Raw genomic sequence first — 17,361 nt, 5'->3', positions numbered from 1 at the left:
ATATTTTGAACTAATACCATCAGCCCTGGTATCCTCCCTGAATTCTCTGACTGCCTACGTGATGTCTTGACTAAGAGTCTGGTAGGCATTTCAAATTCAGTATTCTACACTCAGTATTCTAAAACAGAATATTACTGATCTTCAGCCCCAAATCCTGCTCTTTGTTCGTTCACTCTTATTTTGGTGAACAGTAGTTCCCATTGCTTAGGCTGATCCTTGGTGATACTCAGTTCCTCTTTCCCCTCTCCCTTGCTCTGCTGAAACCATCAGCAAGTGTCATCCACTCCATCTCCAGGGTACGTCCTGAGAACATCCATATTGTTTCTTTTCTACCTGGATATCTGTGATATAGTTTTCCTACCTCCATTCTTATTCCCTACAAGATGGCCAGTGAGAGCTTTTATTCATTTATTTTTATTTTCTTTTGAGAGAGCGAGCACGAGAGAGTGAATGAGCAGGGAAGAGGGACAAAGGGAAAGAGAAAGAGAGAGAGAAGCCTAAGCAGCATCCATGCTTAGCACAGAGCCTGATACAGGGCTCGATCCTACAACCCTGAGATCATGACCTGAGCCAAAATCAAGATTTGGATGCTAAAGTGACTGAGGCATCCAGGTGCCTCTTCTTGCAGAGGAAGAAGCTGCAAAATTCTAACACATTGCTATTTTTTTTCTTTCCCACTCTTTAGGTATTCTAACCTGATTTTGAACTTGTTTTCCTTGATGGTGGATGCAAACATTCCAGATATTGCTCTTGAACCAGATAAAACTGTAAAAAAGGTAATTTTTATATATCCTCATGTACCGTAGTCTACTTTTTATATATAAAAGATGTTAAGGTTTTAATAACCCATTTCCCCTTGATGTCCCTGGGTCCAGACTCTTTTAAGTAACTTAAATTAAGAAAGAGAGCTTTTGTATTATTTTTCACCTTCCAGAATATAACAGCCTCTTAGGTCCTTGCAGCCAGCTCTGTTCGTAGCCACAGTCATATGACTAGGTCATTGTGTCTACAGAGAGAGCTCACTGCTGCAAACCTTAGTCTTTTCTAGAAAGTTGTAGCTCTCCTGTAATAGTCCTGATAGGATATCTGATGCCTGGCACTCACAGGCTATGCATGCTAAGAATCAGAGACAAATTATAATCCTGTCTGGAACAAAACAACCATTCTATATCCTTCCCATCCATACTTTGGTTACCAGTTTTGTTTTTGTTTTTGTTTTTGTTTTTATGTCAACAAAGTAGAGACCTGCCTTTTGACCAGACTGCAAAGAGGGAAAAAAAAAAAAGGATAGTTGTCATGTAGGTGAACAGTGATTCAGAATTGTCTTATCATGAATTATTTTTTTTAAACATTTATTTCTTTTTGAGAGACAGAGACAGAGCGCATGGGAAGGGTAGAGAAAGAGGGAGACACCGAATCTGAAGTAGGCTCCAGGCTCTGAGCTGTCAGCACAGAGCCAGATGAGGGGCTCAAACTCAGAAACCGCAGGATCATCACCTGAGCTGAAGTCGGACATTTAACTGACTGAGCCACTGAGGTGCCCCTGTTTTACCATGAATTCTAACAAGAGACAGGAGGAAGGGCAATAGATTTGAAGATTTTTATCTGAATTAGCTTCTGATTCTCTGATTCTCTGAATCTCTGAATTAGGGGTGGTGTATATAAAGTGCTTTTTTAAATCCAAAGATAACATGAGATGATCTTCAATATCAGTGTGATTATTATTATGCAACTTGAAAGAAAGATAGTATAACTTTTTACCTTGCAGAAGTATACAGTTACTCAAGGACAGTAGTAGTCTCTGAGATGGAGTCTCTTTGGTGGCTGAAAATCATAATGGGAACCAAAAAGCTCTAAGTTTTGACATAACCAACTCTGAACATTGTTAGATTCCTCTGGTTTGAGGGGCGCCTGGGTGGCTTAGTCGGTTAAGCGTCCGACTTTCGCTTAGGTCATGATCTCGTGGTTCGTGGGTTTGAGCCCCACATCGGGCTCTGTGCTGTCTGCCAGCTCGGAGCCTGGAGCCTGTTTCAGTCTGTGACTCCCTCTCTCTCTGACCCTCCCCTGCTCTCTCTCTCTCTCTCTCTCCTAGAAATAAATAAAAATATTAAAAAATATATATAAAAAAAAAAAAAGATTCCTCTGGTTTGAACATTGTCTTAGTCTATTTGGACGGTTGTAAGAAAGTACTAGAGACTAGATGTCTTATAAACAACAGAAATTTATTTCTCATAGTTTTGGAATCTGGAAGTCTGAGATCAGGGTGTCCTGTCCGTATGGTCAGACGAGAGTCCTCTTTGGGTTGACTTCTTGTTATATCTTCATCTAGCAAACGTGATAGGGAGCTCTGTGGAGATCTCTTTTATAAGAGCACTAATCCCATTCATGAGGGTCTCACTCTCTTGACCTTAAGCGCTTCCCAAAAGCTCTATGCTAATATCTTCACATTGGGCATTAGTTTTTCAACATGGATTTGCCCTACTCTCTCTGCCCCTTCCCAGCTTATGCTATCCTTCTCTCTCTCAAAAATAAATAAACATTTTAAAAAAGTATAGATTTTTATACCTTGTTGAAATAACAATTGCTAACATTACTTCAAAGTCTTATCACTTGGGATGTTTTTGTGTTGGCCTCATGAATGGATGCCAACTAAGGAAATAAAGTGTAGCACATTTGAGACAGAGAGAGAGATTATTAAAATTATTTGAATAATCCTAACAAAGTGCAACAATATTTTCCTGTCTCTGTAACTTAATTTAGTATATATCCATATGTTTTAATATTGGAAATTGAATACTTATGGGTGGAATACATAATATTTTTGTTGATCAGATTTGTTCATTTCTTATAAAACCCAATTGCCCAAAAAATGTGAGATGGAATCACAATGTTTAAAACACATTGTCATCAATCATAGACATTAATCATCTGGTAATAGTAGGTAAGTGTGCCATTCTTTGCTATATGCTGTGGGAAGCTTGCACAGAAGTGCTTTAATCCTTTTAATAATTTGGAACAAAGCTATCCAAGTGGTCTAATTAAAATAATGCATATTGATAAAAGCAAAGTGTTATAGTGTTAGGATAACTAAAATATAATGGATAGACTAATTTTCAAAAATGAGCAAACATCATACTAGTTTTCTCTTTTGATAAATTTTATATGAAATACTTAAATCATAAAGAATACAGGTGCTCATGTAAGAAACACCCAGTAATCACCATCTGTATTTTAAAAATTTTTCCCTATTTGCTTTAAGTCCTCTTTTATTAATGGGTCAAAACAGTCATTAGTGTTGAACTGCACCCTACATGCCTTCCTTTAGCCTAAGGATAATTATTCTCATACATTTACCTATATCCTTCTCATGAATATTTTTTTACTTCATTCATTCATTCAACAGTATTTATTGAGCTATTTATATTCACTATGTCTCAAACACTATCTTAATTGTTTGAGTTATAGTAATAATGAACAAAACAAAATTTCTTACCTTCAGTGAGGATCTTACTTTCTAATAAGGGAAACAGAAAAGAAACAGGATAAAGTAAGTTAAAATACATTACATATTAATAGTGATTAGTGTTTAGAGAAAAAATAAAAATGAGGGGAAAATGAAATGTTGAGTTGGTATTGATTTTGAAAATTTTAGAACTTGTGGCCAGGAAAGGCCTCACCAATTAGGATGTGTCATCAGCTCTTTCTGAATAAATTAAAAGGAGATATTTTATGAACCTGTGTTATGTAAATAAAACTTCTTAGGTCATCTCTGTCTGACTAGATTGTCCTAGTAAATAAAAGGAAGTTAAAATATTTGAGATAAAAGACCTGTGTATTCAGAAACTGATGTAACATTGTATGTTGACTGTACTTCAATTAAAAAAAAAAAAGGAAAAAAACTTGTATTTCCTAGCAAATCATTAACTTTGTTACCAGGGAGAGTGTGTTGAAAAATGACAATTGCCTATCTTCAGGGAGTTTTGAATTTTCTTCGCTTTTTGATACAGGTGAGTCTCTATTTAGGAAATAAAAAAGGAAAGAGAAAAAGAATAGTTTAGTGGATAAACATCACCACTTAACAGTGCTTTTTCATTTGTGTTTTTCTTCAAATTAGTAATAAGGAAATCTTTTAAATTGTGGTATAAGTTTATTCAAAGGAATTTAACAATATAATGCTGTTTGTGTTGAAGAATAAATGGATGTGTTTTTTTCTCTAAATTGATTTTTGAGTAATCTGTAAAACAAAAAAAGTACATGTATATATATATTTGTAGGTGTACATATTTGTATATATACATATTTATTATATATATGTGTATAAGATCTACAAATTGAAGATTTGTTTCAAATACCTCTAAAATGAAATTACTTTGGTGCCTACAAGATGTGTTTATTAAAGCATTCAAGCTATAGTATCCACTCTCAGGGAGTTTTGGTAATGTAGGTTTCATTTTTCTTTAGCAGTCATGTGTCCTGTTATAAACAATTATAGCATTGATTCTCTTTTAGCACTAGTTGGATGGGGGTTCAGTTTTTATCAGTTTTCTTTTTAATTACCCTTTGTTTTTAATTCTGGTTTTTATTCAGGTAAGGGATTTTTGTTTATTCTAATGCAGCTCAGATAATCAAATGAACTCAGCAAGGAAATAATGTTTAGATTAAAACTCTTCCTTTTACCCTGATAAATGAAAGTTGTTCCTTTGTTGTAATCACTTTTGTGATTGAATTATTATTACAAGGAAACTTTTTTATTCTAATAATTTGAGTAAAAAAATTAATAGGGAGTTTCTGCCTTTATTATTTTAATGACTTACTCTTACTTCAGAGATGCTAAACACTAAATTGTTTTAAGCAAAAGTCTTTATTAACAAATTCTAAATTAGTTTTGCGATGATGTGTTTTGAGCTTTCAGAGACAAAGGTAAAGTTTAGCTATAAATGAAAATCACTGTGCTCCTTATGAAAGAATACAATTTAATTTTTTTCTTAATGTTTATTTTATAAGATAGAGAGTATAAGTGGAGGAGGAGCAGAGAGAGAGAGAGAGAGAGACACAGAATCTGAAGCAGGCTCCAGGCTCTGAGCTGTCAGCACAGAGCCTGATGTGGGGCTCGAACCCACGAACTGTGAGATCTTGACCTGAGCTGAAGCCGAATGCTTAACCAATTGAGCCACCCAGGTGCCCAGAAAGACAATATAATTTAGTTTAGAAATGTGTTTTGTGTGGGGAATAGCTCTATAACCCTGAGAATGTGGATGCAAGAAGAGTGTACATCAAAATGCTATTGAAGATAAAACTTAATATTTAGTACTAATTGGAATGATAGAGACTGTGTGTGTGCATGTTTGTGTGCATGCACACACATAAATAGAGCTTAAACGTGTAATATGAAGAGCAAAGAGAATGTAGCTTGAAGAAAATGATTAGAATCTTAAGGACCTAGGGGACAGTACCAGGTAAGCTAGTCAGTATACATTAATACCAGATCAACCATTTATATGCCGTTAACCTTAGCTTCTTTGTTATAAAAGATTATTTTTTCATATTTGATAAATAACATCTTTTTATGCCAAATATATATATTCTGTTTGTATTGCAAGCACATATACAACTGTGTAAATTTTGATCAATTGACTAAAGTTCTGATTCTTTTGCCCTATAGCTTTTTGATGTCCTTAAAAATAGTTACAGACCTGTCAGACATCTTTCTAAGTCAAGGAAAATAAAGGATTAAAATCAAGGAACAGATAGGCCATTAAATGGCATTAAGAAATGAGAGAGCTAGTTCATTCAAGATAGACCTTCAGAGGCTCCTGGATGGCTCAGTTGGTTGAGCATCCTACTTCAGATCAGGTCATGATCTCACAGCTCATGAGTTTGAGCCCTGCGTTGGGTTCTGCTGACAACACAGAGCCTGGAGCCTTCTTCGGATTCTGTATCTCCCTCTCTCTCTGCCCCTATCCTGCTCACGCTCCCTCTCTCTCAAAAATAAACATTTAAAAACATTAAAAAATAGACCTTTAGATGTCCCTCCATTGAATTGTTCTTCACTCTTTATGTCCACCTCTCTTTTACTTCCCCAGCCTGAAGCTTCAGAGCTGTTGGGCCATTTGATATACCTCCAATCTAGTGAAGAGATGAGCACCGAACCATGGCCATGGTTGTTGTACTGTGTCCTTCTTCATTTTTCTAGTAGTTAAATTCTATACTTAAAACTAAATACTAATTGTGACCACTTTTTATTTGCTTGGAAACATCATTTTCTCCTTCCCTGCTTTTTCAAAAGTATGTTTGGGTCATTTATAAGAGGAGAAAGAAGTAGAGTCTAGTGCTTATATGCAGTGGTATGAGATTATCTGCAAGCATGAGACCCTTGCCATCAGTTAAGGGTCTGTGGGTTGGCTTCATAAATTCACTGTGCCTCAGTTTCTTCATCTTTTAGATGGAAATACTATTCTGCTTCATTGCTATCTCAGAGTCAGATGAAATACTGCATGTAAAGTGTTTTATACAAAGTGGTCATCAATAATATTTGGCCTTTTTTTTTTTTTTTTTTTTTTTAGGAACCATTCTCATATATGTCTCTACTAATTTTTCTTGTACTTCTTGCTATTGGGAATCAACTATAACTATAAATATGAAGTACAGAAAAGTTTCTCTGTCTTTGGATATTACAGACCAATTAAAGTAGTTCTTTGCAAAAATATAAGGAATTGCTAAAGAAAGGGAGACATTTCTGGAAGATTTACCTCAGTTAGTTTTGCCAGTGACTAACATAGTTTCTGTTCTTGTATAGGCAGTGAAACAGTGGAGGAGAATATCATTATTATCTCACCTTGATATATCTATTTAATAATGAACAACAGGGGTAAAGTGAAGAAGATTATTAATTAATAAATATGTAACATTTTAAATCTTACACAGTAGTTCTAGCTTGGAAATATGAAAAATGAAGCATACTTTTGAGTTAAAAATATTTTTTTTTAATTTGCAGGGCCTAAGAATCATGTTTAATATTTATTTATTTTTCTTTAAAAATACCTAACAGCTAACAAGGATAGGGTGATACAGAGCATATAGCAAAAACAGTAAACTTTGATACTCAGAAGAATAATAACTTCAGAACTTCTAAGTTGTGAAACACTTCTTTGTCATGGAAATAGGTCACAGTATATTGTAATAACATACATCTGTATCTGTTTCATTCTGTCTCTTCAAAGTATGTCCTTTTTTTTTCTTTTTCCTTCATTTCTTGTAGGTTCAGGATAAATTCCGACTAGACCTGTCCGATGAAGAGGCCGTGCATTACATGCAGAGTCTGATTGATGAAAGTGTCCATGCTCTCTTTGCTGCAGTGGTAGAACAGATTCACAAGTTTGCCCAGGTAAATTCACAATGCAGTGTACTTTATCTCTGCCTCTCCATGTCCTACCCCAGAGTCCTCAGAGAGCCGTACTTTTCTCCTGCTCTTTGTCAGGCCCTTTTGCCATCTCACCAGCCAGCTGTTGTGAATGTGCTGCATACATTAATTCTAAAGCAGCCCACTGAAATTTTCTTAGTCGTCAACTAAATTGTGGAGTATCAGCACAGGTGTATTTGTCCTTGTAGTCAGTGGTGATTGCAAGCCTTTCTTGAGAATGATCATGGGTCTAACGGTGGTCTTGGCAAGTGAGACTTAAACACATGTTGGGTTTTGACAAATGATAAAGCGTTGGGAAAGGAGTTTTGAAGCTGAGAAAACCAGTGTGCACCACACACTGAAATGGTCTGTTGGTAGCCTTACTGTTAGCAGAAGCTTGCATACAAATGTCTGAGGGATGGAGACCTTTTCACACTAGCCTATGATACTAAACCTCAAGTTTAAAGCCTGGTTTCATTTTGAATTTCACAATGAAGGATGATTATGAAAATACTGAGCAAACAGAAAAATGAGGCCTCTTTCCCCCTGCCCTCACCTTCACATTCTTCTCCTTGTGCACCCCTTCCTGATTTTGCATATTCTGTTGGTAATTTTACTACGCTCCCAAGCTCAAAGCCTGACTTCTCCCTCACCCAGTACCACTGTGTCACCAAGCCTTGCCAGTTTAACTATTTATTCAGTTACCATTTTCTGTCGTTTTTGGACTCCTAACATTTTAATCCATTTTTGCTCTTTATAATACTTGATAACTAAAACCCTTCGTAACTCTTCTCTCTGTTTTAACCTTTTTTTCTCTAAGCATTTTTTATTCTTCTAAATATCATATATATTTTCACAAAATAATGTTTTGCTTTGTCCTCCCATCCCCCTTTTTAATGTAAATGTGCAGTGTTTCCCCACTGCCTAACAATGAAGACCAATCTCTGGCAGCTCAAGGCCTTCCTAGGATATTGTATTCCAAGCTGCTTTCCAAGATGTTTCCCTAATACTGTTTCTGAATATTTTGGTTTCTTCTGTCTCTGTGATTACTTTGCAGCTGCCATTTTGTCAGCACAGAACATCCATCCATACATCTTCTTAATAATGAATCTTGAGTAAACTTCTGCTTACCAAATCCATCCTGTCCCCCAAGATCTATTCTTAATGCCACTTTGATTGATCTTCCTCTGGCTATTTATAGTACTTTTTAAGTTTATTGAGTTGCATTTATATTTTGCTTTCTATTATAGATATGTGGATACTTGTTTTATAACTCCTAAAATACAAACTTCTTGAAGTCAGGGCTATATCTGTTACTCACCTATTAGCACAATATTAAAAAATATCCAGTGGACAAAAAGGAGCTTCTTCTTGTAAATGTCAGCTTATACTCTTTCTGGCTTAACAAAAAGTTTCTTCTTCCAGAGCACCAGTTTGGGTAATATTTTTTATAAGAACCAACCTGTGTCACAGGTTATTAATCCTAACCAGTCACTTCTCAAGCAAATAAACTGTGATTCAGATAGTACATAAGTGACTTGTCTAGGTAATGGTTAATCCGAGTCTACACATAGCACAGCAGACTGTTTTAGAGCAGCAGAAGCAATAGAACAGGATAGAAGCCCAGAATAGTTTAATGACTTAGCCAGCTTCATGTGGCTAACAAGGAGGGACAACCAGAACTCGAGCCCACATCATTTGACTTCCATATCTAATATTTTGAAACCATTTCTCTTGTCAGTATTTTGCTCACCACTATGTTATGTTATGTGTTAATGAAATTTTCTCTGGCACAGCCCACACAATCCTGTTATTTTCTCTCCCTTTTTCTTTCCCTGTTTTAATGTTTTTTATTCTTATTTTTTTAAGTTATTTATACATTTTTAAAAAATTTTCAGAAACAGAGTGTGAGTGGAGGAGGGGGGTGGGAGAGAGACACAGAATCCAAAGCAGGCTCCAGGCTCTGAGCTGTCAGCACAGAGCCCAATGTGGGGCTTGAACTCATAGGCCATTAGATCAAGGACGCTTAACTGACCAAGCCACCCACGTGCCCCTATTTTTATCTTATTTTTGAGAGAGAGAGAGAGAACGAGTGGGGGAGGGGCAGAGAGAGTAGTTACAGATTCCAAAGCAGGCTCCAGGTTCCAAGCTGTCAGTGCATTGCCTGACACAGGGCTTGAATTCATGAACTGTGAGATCATGACCTGAGCCAAAGTCGAATACTTAACCAACTGAGCCATTCCGTCACCTCTCTCCCTTTTTCTATGTACACTTTAAAAAAAAAATCAAAATAGTTGTACCATGCTTGAGGTTAGAAACTTTTAACTTCTGTGTCTTTGCATTTCCTTTAGAGTTGGTTATTTCTATTTCATTTTACTCTGTCCTTATCTACAACTGTACAAATTTCTGTCCTTCATGAGTTTTCCTTCTTGCATACTTGAAATTTCTCATTTTTCTCTTTTATTTTCCTGGACATTTATTTACCATATAGAATGGAGCTAAAACTCCATACTTGAAAATAATGTAGCTGCCTAACACCTCATTTCAGATTATCTGTAGCTATGTAATAAACCTGAACTTCCTAGCTTAAAAAACAGTAATTATATATTATTTGTTATGATCCTCTAGTTAGGATTTCAGCCAGAGCCCAGCCACATGGTTCTTTGGTTTCCAGTTATGTCAAATGGGCTCACTATTCGGCTCATTTCAGCCATTGATTGAGTTTGTCTGAAGGGCCCAAAAGCTTTCACACCCTACAGCCTCTCCACTTCTCTCACCACTCAGGACTCTAGCCGAGTCTCTTGTTCTACTGCATGGCGAAAGTCTCAAGGCCAGCCCCTGTTCTCAGGGACAAGAGATAGAGTGTACTCTTGGGAGGAGAGGGGTTAAGTGTGACATCTTTGAAAGCTTAACTCATCTAACACACTGCAGGTTGAAGTTTGAGCCTTCAAGTTCTGCAAATGAACTTGGGGCATACTTTATTTTAGTTTTGAAATTGTGTTGTCAATTTACATAAGATGCCTGTTTTACATTGCTCACTGCATCTGAGAATAGAAGGACTGTTTTTCTTAATATTGGTATTAAAAGTAGAGGAGAAAAAAGGGTAGATAAAAAAGGGACCACGTTATTATTTGGGGGAGGTAGTAATAGAGGGACCTTCATTTACCAGCATCTCTAGGCCTCAGTTTCCATATCTATAGTGTGATTGGTATTGAGGTAAAAACTAATATAAAGTTAATCTATAATCAGAGACACACAGAGGTCATTTGCTTTCCATATATAAAGCTTATACTGACTACTACAAAAATTAAAAGTAAATGAACCCCCCCATCCCAGCACTGATGGTTAAATTATGAAGGTTGCTCAGAACTAAGAGTTAATGTACATATCTTTTCTGTTCACAGAGAAAATATGAATATGGGTGATAAATGAGTAATAGAGATGGATATACTCTTAAATATGGGAAAGATCATTTTATAAGTATGAACTAATGGATGATTATATTTCTTGGAAAGAAATATTAAGTCTTTTTAGGTTTCTATTAGAAATCCTGGATAAATAGTTATTTTATCTCACTCTGGCCTTCGTTGTTATAAACTCTCTTGGACTAGAATAGATTCTTGATAACAAAATAGTGTTATTATTATCTAAAATTAAGGCTGTAGTAAACATGAATATTAATAAGAACAAATATCTGGATGATTCCAGCAACTTAATACCACTAGCATCATCCGAGACAGGTAAAAGTGGAGGTTTAATGCAGCATGAATATTTATTTATGTAGACAAAATTTTTTAGATCATATCCCTCAGCTGTTTATAATGACAGATAACAGTGTCTGGAGCTACAATAGCCATACTTTATTTATTTTAACTTGGTATTTCATATTTTACTTAACTATTTTTTAATATTATATAATCCTTACTATAACCACAAAAGTGAGTTTTAACATTCTCTTTTATAAATGAGAAGGCTGAGCCACATAAGAAGTGTCCTAGCTTATCAAATTCAGTTCTTTACCAGAATATCCCCTTTTCTTCATCCTAAGAGATGAACTTGGAAACGCTTATGTTATCTTAGGTTTCCTTAAATGTATTCATCACCTGTGCCTGTACTCTAGTGCAACTAAAGCAGTAATCAGAATAAGAATAAACTAAGGATGTTTAATTTCATTGGAATTTGTTTAGGCATTGAGGGTTACAAGAGATACTGAGTAAAGTTTTAACTTTACATAGTCTTCAAATTATGAAATGACAGAAGCATAGCTATTTCTAAACTAATCTCTGAAGTTTATTTTCCCTTTGAAACTCACATTTCTAAATGTTGTATAATTTCTAAATAGTAACTATATATTATTTTAGGTAGTGATACTAATAAATTATTTGCACATGCAAATCCGGATGACCAACATCTGTTTCTTCTGGTCACTCAAAACATTTATCATAAGAATGAATACTGCTAAATGAGTTAGGCTAATTTTAGTGCATTCCTATTAATCACTGTGGATTGTAGGACAGTTTTCTAAAAATGAAGGTAAATTGATTTATACATGTTAACAAAAATTATGGTTTTTCAGCATAAAAGAAATTATAGTCTATAAGGCCACAAAATGGCCACATAAAACTATTATGTTGCTGAAATAATGCTAAAAAGCCTTATTTTCTTTCATCATACCATTCCCTGGAAAGGGTAGAGATTAAACACTGCAATATATGTTGCCTAGCAACACCCACCTATTAGTGATACAAATTTTCCACTGAAAAACACTTATTTAGGTCATTGTCTTTGAAATTGCATCATCAGAACTCTTGTCTCCACTGAAACGGTCTTTAAAAGGCTTTCTAGTCTTATCTGCACAGAAAGTAGAGGTCACTTAGTTTGGGGCACTTAGTGCACTAAAATGAGGCCTTTGGATGCTGATCTTTTACAGTACAACCCATTTCTTCCCAGTTTCTGCTTTCTTCTGTCTCTTTCTTCAGTGATTGACAATAGAAGGCTGGAGAGTGTATATGGTTTCCATTCATCTTAATATATATTGTTAATAATCTAATTAATTGAATCTTGGTAGATGTGGGCTAGAGATGTATTTTTTGCAGACTGAGAGTAAAACAGCAACAGATTGGGTTCAGAAAGTTTACCCAGGGGCACCTGGGTGGCTCGGTTGGGTGTCCAACCTCACCCAGGCCATGATCTCAGACTTGTGGGTTCAAACCCCACGTCTCAGACTTGTGCTGACAGTACAGAGCCTAGAGCCTGCTTCAGATTCTGTGTCTCCCTCTCTCTCTGCCTCTCCCCTACTATTTCTCTCTCTCTCTCTCTCAAAAAAAAAACACATTAAAAATATTTTAAAAATAAAGTTTACCTAAATTCCAGCTCAAGATACTGAGAACACATTACTGCTGTACATTTGGCAAGAATCGTTACTTAGCCCCCTGTGCTGTTCAAGGGGAAAAGCACAGGTCCAAGTAGAGAGGCACATCAACTTAACACTTCAAGTTATGTGCCTTTAACTGAAGAAAATTCAACTATGTATATACTTGTGGGGATTGGAAAAAGAAAAAAAAAGTGAAAGGAGAAAAATGATGTGGTTATTCTGCCCGATGTATTCCCTGAAGAGCATACGTCCTCTAATAAATGTGAGCGGAGCTCCTTCCGGGCTGGTTTGGATCCCAGTGTCTTCCATGAGCATGCTGCGTGCGATTCCAGTATTGAAGATTCTCACGTTTTGTACAACATGGTCTGGGTGCAGACCTTCCATCTGCCCCATCTGCTGCTCAAAGAAACAAGTTGTTTTGTATCAGTATTAAGGGAAAAGCTTTCTGATGTAGACTTTTGGGGGGAGATAACTATCTGTATTGTGTTTCCCTGTGAAGGGCTTTTCTTGAGTAATTGTTGTTGATTTGTGTTGCTATTTTATGTACTGACCTTAGCACCCAGATGCAGTGTAGGATGTTCACACTGTGGCTGCTCTACCTTCTCCTCTCCTGTGAGAGCACGTAGATGCAGAAGATGCCCTCGGAGAGAACAAGAGAGCATCATTTCCGAGTTTATGCTATATGGACCGTATTTTACCATTTGGAGTAAAGGACAGCAGTATAAAATATTTTATTGAACAAAATAAAAAGTATTGAATTCTTTAGCCAAAGAGAAATTTTTCTCAAAAAACAAACTTTTTTTTTAAAATAAGTAATTTTCTAAAGAGTCAGTTGATTCCATGAGGCTTAGATGAATATCATAATGCCAGTATATCATACAAAACTATTTGGTATCATTTTGTGCCCCAGATCTATTCCTAATTCATTTGAATTAACCTGGGAAGAATAAGAATTAACAACAAAGAAACAACAATAATAGTGATAATTACAGCCTATTGAACACTTGGATGTACCAAGAATTATGTAAAGAGCTTTTTCTGCATTGCCTTGGTTAATCCTCACACCTGTGAAGTGGGTGTATCACCAGGCCTGTTTCATAGATGAGAAAGCTGAGGCTGAGGTTAAATAACATACTCCAGGTCTCATGGTTAATAGGGGACAAAGGTCCAGATTCAATCCCAGACCCAAAGTTGTAGAAATAGACAATAGTTTCTAACTCATGTTTTTCTTGATATACATTAAAGCTTTAATTTATTAGAGATGGATTTTGTTGTGAATAGCGAGCTTTAAAAAATAACACCTGTAAATTATATTAAAAAAAGATCTTTTAACTTTGATCTTTCATCTGCCCCTCAAAAGAAAAAAGTCAGCTGTGCAGACAGCCAATGGGGATGGTATAAAAAGGTGTCGTTGGGAGCAGTTACTCCCAGATAAATATGATAAAATGTGGGATAACATTTATTCTGCACATTGGTCATAAACCCGTCTTGAATTTTATTGACCCACACGTGCTCTCATGTTGTGCTGCTGTCAGCATTGCTGCACGAAGAGCCATCAAAACCCATGATATTTAAAAACCTAATAGAGGAAGGAGCTTGCTACATTCCAAATGTTTTAAAGTCCTAAGATTAGTTAATTACTGTAATAGCAACAGTCAGCAAAATGCCCCAGAATTTTCAACTAAAATGCCCTGCAGTTTATTTTTTATCTGTAGAAATTTAATTTCTTTGCTTCTCTGGGGAAAGTTTTTAAACACTTGAGTGTCATCCATGGTGAAATTTGTCTGTTAGCTTCATTAACTGCTTTTAGGAAAGTTAGCTGTCATGCTCTTGTTTTCCTGCCCTTCTGTTACATTAAACTATTCCATATAAATTCATCAAATGTGCAGGGCATTGAATATTTTGGGACTGACTCTGTTACGTAGTATTACTAATTTTTTTTTTCTCACAGAGACACTTTGAAGTACTTAGGAGATATATATATATATTAGGAGATATATTAGAGACCGTCTGTTCAGTAGCAGTGTTTTTCTCACATGTACAAACACATATATACACTTGTGTGGCTTTTTATCATTTCCAGGATGTTTAGACTTCTAACAGGTCTGTGAGGACCCTTCATAATTTGGCTCTAACCTTCATTTTCAGCTTTAATCATCTTCTACCAGCCTTCAAAAAGAACCCTTTTTGTACTCCAATGGTTTACCCCCACAACAATTCCCCATGCCCAGGATTTCCCCTCAAACAGTCACAAGCACTACCCCTTTGCTCTTTGTCTGGAATGAGTTCCCCAACCATTCGCCAGCTTTGGGGCTATGCTTGTTTATGTGTATGAGTGGTGACACTCTATATGAGCATTTTGTCTTCAGGCTTTTTTTTGTCTTAAGTAACTTGGGGACTCTCACAGAACCTGAGGCATTCCTGGCACATGGTAGGCACCAAATAAAAGTATGTGATTTTATATAAGTGCCCAGGACCATTTGAGAAGTGTATTTTCTCTGATATTTTCTTCTTGAAAATATTCAAACAGCTTTTTTTTTTTTCTAACTAGGCTCCATGCCAGCGTGGAGCCCAGCGTGGGGCTTGAACTCACAACCCTGAGATCAAGACCTGAGCTGAGATTAAGAGTTGGATGCCTAACCAGCTGAGCCATCCAGGTGCCTCTATACAGCTTCTTAAATCAGAAACTACATTCTTCTTACCAGCATTAATGCTGAACCTTACCATATTCTTGCTAGAATTGCCACCCTAAATTGTATCAAATTAAAAGCAGTCAGCATCTTTCACATTTTTACACATATATGTGAATACACATCCACATCCACAAATATTTGTCAGTGAGGTTTTCCCCCCTGTTTTTCTCAGAGTAATAATGAGGTGACGTTCATGGAAACAAGATTTTTGTTGCACACGTACAGCATTCTTATTTCCTGCAAGTTAATGCCGACATCCATTTTACTGAATAAGATGACACATGAGTTATGGATGACTGAGTGTATGTTTGCCCAAACAGTGAGAGGTATGTGTGCTTAGAAAGTGGTAGTTAGCAGTATCTGTACATGTTAAAGACAACCATTAACTGTTGCAGATTATTTCTACTTAATAGTTCTCAAAGTAATGTGTAGCATTCTCTCAATTTCACTGAATGCTAATTTAGAGAGAGAATGAGAAGAGGAGCAGTGTCACAGATCTCTTTATCAGCCATATCTGAGGTAGCTGTGAGGATACCTAGCAAAAATAGGTGATGAAAGCATTGTTTCCTTTTATTTCTACTTGATATCTTAATTTCAAACACTGTTCGTATGTTGGCCCCCAAATAACTCTTGACTGGGTTTCCTTGTTCTTTCAGGACTGCTTTCTTTGATTTGATTCCAGATCAGTTCTGGAATGAAATGGTTGCACTCTGTGGAATAAGAAGCAGGTTTTCACAGTCTCTAAAAATGTTATGACAAAACTAAGCATTTTTTTTTTTTTTAAACTGTGGACTCTGTTGTTTGTCTTTCTTTGTAAACATTGAGGTTAATTACTTACTACTTGTTTATCTGTTTTTAATTTTCATAGTACTGGAGAAAATGAAACTGGGTTTGGCACCTTAAAATGTTTGGCTCTGTAAGAGAATGACTTTAGAAGCAACCTCTGTATAAAGAAGACTTCGGAGTAACAAGGAAGAGAACACTTAATCTTCAAGATACTATATATCCTAAATATTATATGGTGCCAGAATTCAGTTTCCTTGGATGTCTCTGCCTAAAAATTGTCTTGAAGAATTTGTTTTGAAATATTGTATATATTTATTTTCAAATGTACACATTGTTAATAAGCTAAGAAGTGAAAAATTTATTCCAGGATCATGTATATATTGAGAGTTCTAGAAGAATTTTATGTTGAAATAGTAAAACATTTTAGTCTCTTGAGTTTGGATTGTCCTTTTTTTAAAGAAAAAAAAAATCCTTTCTTTACACCAAGACAGCAGTTATGAACTTGGATTGTCTTACTTAAGAAGACTTTTTTGTTCTCTCTCCCTTCTCCCTCTCTCCCCTCCCCCTTTTCTCCCCTGCTCATGTTTTTTTTCCCTAATCTACAGTACCTAAAGCTTTACATATTGTGGCTCATTCTTTTACAAAAGTTCAACAATTGCATATACTTCAAATAAGACAGTCATGTACTCTCATTTTTAAATATAGATCTTTTTTGTAAACTACGGTTAGTTCAGAGTTCTGGGTTGTAAGTCCATGAATCAGGACATGCAGATATATTAACGTGAGTCACCGGCCAAAAGATAACAATGACACCACTTTTAGTATTGAGCCCAAGATATTTTTTACATACACATGCAAGCATAAATTGTCTTTCTGCAATAAATACTTTTTTGATGCAAACTTTCTTTTCAAAGGCTTTTTGAAATAGCTCTCTTAGACTTGTTAATGTACTATATCTTTTCTGATTATTGTTTGTCTTTAATAATCATTACTGATTATTATTTCTAGTAATTGTTTGTCTTTTAAGACTAAAAGTCCTGCTAATCGATTTTTTGCCTTGTGGAACTTTGGGAAAATGGCACATATGAAAATAGAGGAGGAACAAAGCA

General features: G+C 35.8%; 1 protein-coding gene across 2 annotated transcripts in view; it reads left to right on the top strand.

Moving 5' to 3' along the window:
* PIK3C3 (phosphatidylinositol 3-kinase catalytic subunit type 3) overlaps positions 1–16,687 on the top strand; it is a 150,246-nt gene extending 133,559 nt beyond the window's left edge. For both annotated transcript variants that reach the window (XM_039221755.1, XM_039221754.1), the window contains 3 exons: positions 686–776; positions 7,259–7,384; positions 16,335–16,687. In XM_039221755.1, the coding sequence (XP_039077686.1) occupies positions 686–776; positions 7,259–7,384; positions 16,335–16,349 (232 nt within the window). In that variant the 3' untranslated portion in view covers positions 16,350–16,687. The remainder of the gene's footprint in view (positions 1–685; positions 777–7,258; positions 7,385–16,334) is intronic.
* Positions 16,688–17,361: the final 674 nt, after the last annotated feature.

This window comes from Hyaena hyaena, unplaced genomic scaffold (assembly GCF_003009895.1).
Source record: "Hyaena hyaena isolate Hyena2069 unplaced genomic scaffold, ASM300989v1 scaffold_1007, whole genome shotgun sequence".
Taxonomy (NCBI): Eukaryota; Metazoa; Chordata; class Mammalia; order Carnivora; family Hyaenidae; genus Hyaena; species Hyaena hyaena.
Note: the sequence above shows the minus strand (reverse complement) of the source record. Positions and strands in the feature narration are given on the sequence as shown.